Here is a 5,000-nt window from a genome sequence, read left to right as displayed (position 1 = left end):
ACACACAGGAACACACACAGGAACACACACACACACAGGAACACACACAGACACACAGGAACATGAAGGAACACACACAGGAACACACACACACACAGCAACATGAAGGAACACACACAGACACACAGGAACACACACACACACAGGAACACACACAAACACACAGGAACACACACACACACACACACAGGAACATGAAGGAACACACACAGGAATACACACACACAGACAGGAACATGAAGGAACACACACAGACACACAGGAACACACACACACACAGGAACACACACAAACACACAGGAACACACACACACACAGGAACACACACACACAGGAACACACACACACACACACAGGAACATGAAGGAACACACACAGGAATACACACAGACACACAGGAACACCCACACATAGAAACACACAGGAACACACACACAGGAACACACACAGGAACACACACACAGGAACACACACAGGAACACACACACAGGAACACACACACACACAGGAACACACACACACACAGGAACACACACACACACACACACACAGGAACACACACACACAGGAACACACACACAGGAACACACACAGGAACACACACACACACAGGAACACACACAGGAACACACACACAGGAACACACAGGAACACACACACACAGGAACACACACACAGGAACACACACAGGAACACACAGGAACACACACACACAGGAACACACACACAGGAACACACAGGAACACACACACACAGGAACACACAGGAACACACACACACAGGAACACACACACACAGGAACACACAGGAACACACACACAGGAACACACAGGAACACACACACACAGGAACACACACACACAGGAACACACAGGAACACACACACACAGGAACACACAGGAACACACACACACAGGAACACACAGACAGGAACACACAGGAACACACACACACAGGAACACACACACACAGGAACACACACACAGGAACACACAGGAACACACACACACAGGAACACACAGACATTAATGATCCCAGGTTTTAACCTCTAGGACAGGAGAGTGAACCCCCCCCCCCCCCACACACACACACACACGAATGAAATATGATTTAAAATTATAATAAATAAATAAACTGTAAATAAACACGCCAAAAATATCAGTGAGTTAGAAAAAATAAAACAATAAATAATAAACAAATAAATAAATAAACAAATCAATAAAAATTCTAATGATTAAAAGAAAACAGAAAATAATGACAAATATATTTCAGGAATAAATATTTATTAGAAATATGAAATTATGACATTAAATATGTTACAGAAATATTAATTACTGTTAATAAACAAGCAAAATATGTTACGAATAATAATAATAATAATAATAATAATAATAATAACAAGAAGAAGAATTATGTAATAAATGAATGAATGAAGAGTAGAAAAATAAATAAATAATAAACAATTATTACATAAACAGAAAAAAAGCTAAATAGATAGACAGACAGATAGATAGATAGATAGATAGATAGATAGATAGATAGATAGATAGATAGATAGACAAATAGATATATATATATAGAGAGAGAGAGACAAATAGATAGAGAGAGAGAGAGAGAGAGAGAGAGAGAGAGAAATAGATAGATAGATAGATAGAGAGAGAGAGAGAGAGAGAGAGAGAGAGAGAGAAATAGATAGATAGATAGATAGATAGATAGATAGATAGATAGATAGATAAATAGATAGACAAATAGAGAGAGAGAGAGAGAGAGAGAGAGAGAGAGAAATAGATAGATAGATAGATAGATAGATAGATAGATAGATAGATAGATAGATAGACAGGTCGCGTGCACTCTGCAGTCGGGGAAATTAAAGGAGGATAATGGAGGGGGGTGGGGTATAATAAGATGAGGGGGGGTTGTATATCGGTTACGCGTCAATAACGGCCTGTCGCTAAGCTCGCGCTGCCCGATGGCGCATCATTTGCATACGGTTCCGGTAGAAATGGGTCGGAGCGCGAGCCGCGGAGAACAGCGCGTATAAAAATGCGTGTGATCAGATGGACGGTGATGCTGCGCGTGCTACCTTCGGTGTCCTGATGTGCTCCATCCTCGCGGCGGCGGCGGAGCTTCAATCCCGTCGATCAACTCCGTGTCCGACACCCCATACGCGCGCGCGCTCCCTCCGGTCCTGAGCGCGTTAACGGCGCTCTGTGTGTATAATGATGTGTGTGTGTGTGTGTGTGTATGATATATGTATATATCTCTTCTCCGTCCTCTCCCTGCTCCGTGCGGCGGTGACGGGAATTTCGGCGAGCAGCACGCGCGCGCACTCGCGCCGCAGAGATACACCACGGCTACGCGGGTTGGTCTTGCGGGTTGGTCTTCCGGGTTGCCAGATTGACGTGTAGTTCAGTTGTAATGGCCAAACCACCGTGTTGTGATTTACAACAATAACAGCTTTATTACACAGTTTATAAACTATTCTGTTTCACAGAGTCACACTGTACACCCCCCCCCGAGATTTCCCAATGGAATGATCCGTTTCCATGGAATCTTACGCAGCATTTATTGAGACTTTCGCTCAATAAATTGGCCATGGAGAAAACAACAGAATAATCCAAACAAACAGTGGAGGTGAGGGTGAAAGAGGTGTGGAAGGGAGAATGAATTAAAATATTTTATAAACTGGTGAAACAACGAACTACAGTGAGAGAGGGGAAATAAGACAAACATGAAGGAAGAGTGAAAGATAAGTAAACATTGCCTTTCGTGGTAGAATTCCTTACAGATAATAATAATAATAATAATAATAATAATAATAATAATAATAATAATAATAATAGCTTTATAGGAACATTTGTATGACTTTATTAATATTATCTCAAAACACGAAGAATAGGTCTAGATCTGGCAACCATGGTTCCATTGTCGCGCATGCGCAGCTCGAGCTCTGGGCAACGTCCTAATTGCACGCGACAAGACACGCAACGCTTTTGTTGGTCAGGGAGTGCGCGTGGCAGCGCGGTGACCTTCTATAGTGGAGTCCGTTTACTATTTATTTTTATTATTACTGACCCTTGTATTTACCATTATTTATTATTAATGTTTCGGATTCAGTTACTGACTAGGAGATCAGTACAGGAATGTTTCATCATCTCTTAGCCTTTTACTTGCAAGATCTTTACTTGGACACCAGGGGGCAGTGTGGGGGTGTGGAGTGATACAGCACAGAGCTGGAGACTCTCAGTTTGAACAAGACTCAGAGAGAGAGAAAACTAAAGAGAGAGACAGAGAGAAGCAAATCTGACCAAATTCTGACCAAAACGATTCACTGAGTCAAACACTGAATCACATCAGCTGTAATAGATTCACTGATTCACTCATGTTCAGAAACACAGAATCATTCGTGAAAGAATCGTGTGTGTGTGTGTGTGTGATTCACTAACACTTATTTGCTAACTAGAAACTGAGTGAATCTGTCACAGCATGATTCTTTGTCTCCAAAACTGATTCAAACCTCATTTCTGACCAAAACGATTCACTGAGTCAAACATTGTATCAGCTGTAATAGATTCACTGATTTGCTAATCTTCAGAAACACAGAATCATTTGTAAAAGAATTGAGTGTGTGTGTGTGTGATTCATTAACACTTATTTGCTAACCAGAAGCCAAGTGAATCTATCACAACATGATTCTTTGACTCAAAAACTGATTCAAATCTCAGTTCTGACCAAAACAATTCACTGAGTCAAACACTGAATCAGCTGTAATAGATTCACTGATTCACTCATGTTTAGAAACACATAATCATTCCTAAGAGAATTGTGTGTGTGTGTGTGTGTGTGAGAGAGAGATTCATTGACACTGATTTACTAACTAGAAGCTGAGAGAATCTGTCACAACAGAGAGTGATTCAAACACTGAATCAGCTGTAATAGATTCACTGATTTGCTCATCTTCAGAAATACAGAATCATTCATGAATGAATCATGTTGTGTGTGTGTGTGTAATTTATTAACACTGATTTGCTAAATAGAAGCTGAGTCTGTCAAAAACGATTCCTTGACTCAAAAACTGATTCGAGTCAAACACTGAATCGGCTGTAATAGATTCACTGATTCGCTCATCTTCAGAAACACAATCATTCGTGAAAGAATCGTGTGTGTGTCTGTGCGCGTGTGTGTGTCTGTGCGCGTGTGTGTTTGTGCGCATGTGTGTGTGTGTGTGTGTGTCTGTGCACGTGTGTGTGTGTCTGTGCGCATGTGTGTGTGTGTGTGTGTGTCTGTGCACGTGTGTGTGTGTGTCTGTGCGCGTGTGTGTGTGTGTGTGTCTGTGCGCGTGTGTGTGTGTGTCTGTGCGCGTGTGTGTGTCTGTGCGCATGTGTGTGTGTGTGTGTGTCTGTGCGCGTGTGTGTGTGTGTCTGTGCGCGTGTGTGTGTGTGTGTGTCAGCGTAGACATCAACGTTTCTGCACGGAAACAGATTAAAACGTCATAAATGTGTGAGCGAGACAGTGACAGAGCGGTGTGTGTGTGTGTGTGTGTATCCGTGTTGTGTGTGATCATTTCACGCACTGATATCTGAACACAGCTGCTGCTTTCCTGTGATAACAAAACCAACAAAGCTTATCACTGTTTAGATGCCATTCAGAGTGACTTGTGTGTGTGTGTCTGTCTGTAAACACACACACACACACACACAAAATCCTTGAAATCCTGTCAGGTATACTCACATTGATAGCATTTACCAAACCCTCTCAGGAATGATCCGGATTATTCAGTAAGATTAGGAATGCTAATGAACATGACTTTGAAATCTGTGAGGTAACTTTATTTCAGCTAGCTAAAGCTGAAGGTTAAACATGTATTAATATATGGCTTTAAAATCCTGTCAGGTTAGCACAATGCTAATTATAAACTGAATGTAGGTTCAGATCCTGTCAGAGAAAAGCTACCTCATGTTAGCTAGCTAATGTTAGCATGGTTGATTCAAACCCTGTCA

At 41.7% G+C, this 5,000-nt stretch overlaps 1 protein-coding gene across 2 annotated transcripts in view; it reads right to left on the bottom strand.

The window, feature by feature from the left end:
* mtmr7b (myotubularin related protein 7b) overlaps positions 1 to 2,380 on the bottom strand; it is a 15,697-nt gene extending 13,317 nt beyond the window's left edge. For both annotated transcript variants that reach the window (XM_058385096.1, XM_058385097.1), the window contains exon 1: positions 2,084 to 2,380. In XM_058385096.1, the coding sequence (XP_058241079.1) occupies positions 2,084 to 2,107 (24 nt within the window). In that variant the 5' untranslated portion in view covers positions 2,108 to 2,380. The remainder of the gene's footprint in view (positions 1 to 2,083) is intronic.
* Positions 2,381 to 5,000: the final 2,620 nt, after the last annotated feature.

The sequence above is a fragment of the Hemibagrus wyckioides genome, linkage group LG29 (assembly GCF_019097595.1).
Source record: "Hemibagrus wyckioides isolate EC202008001 linkage group LG29, SWU_Hwy_1.0, whole genome shotgun sequence".
NCBI lineage: Eukaryota > Metazoa > Chordata > Actinopteri > Siluriformes > Bagridae > Hemibagrus > Hemibagrus wyckioides.
Note: the sequence above shows the minus strand (reverse complement) of the source record. Positions and strands in the feature narration are given on the sequence as shown.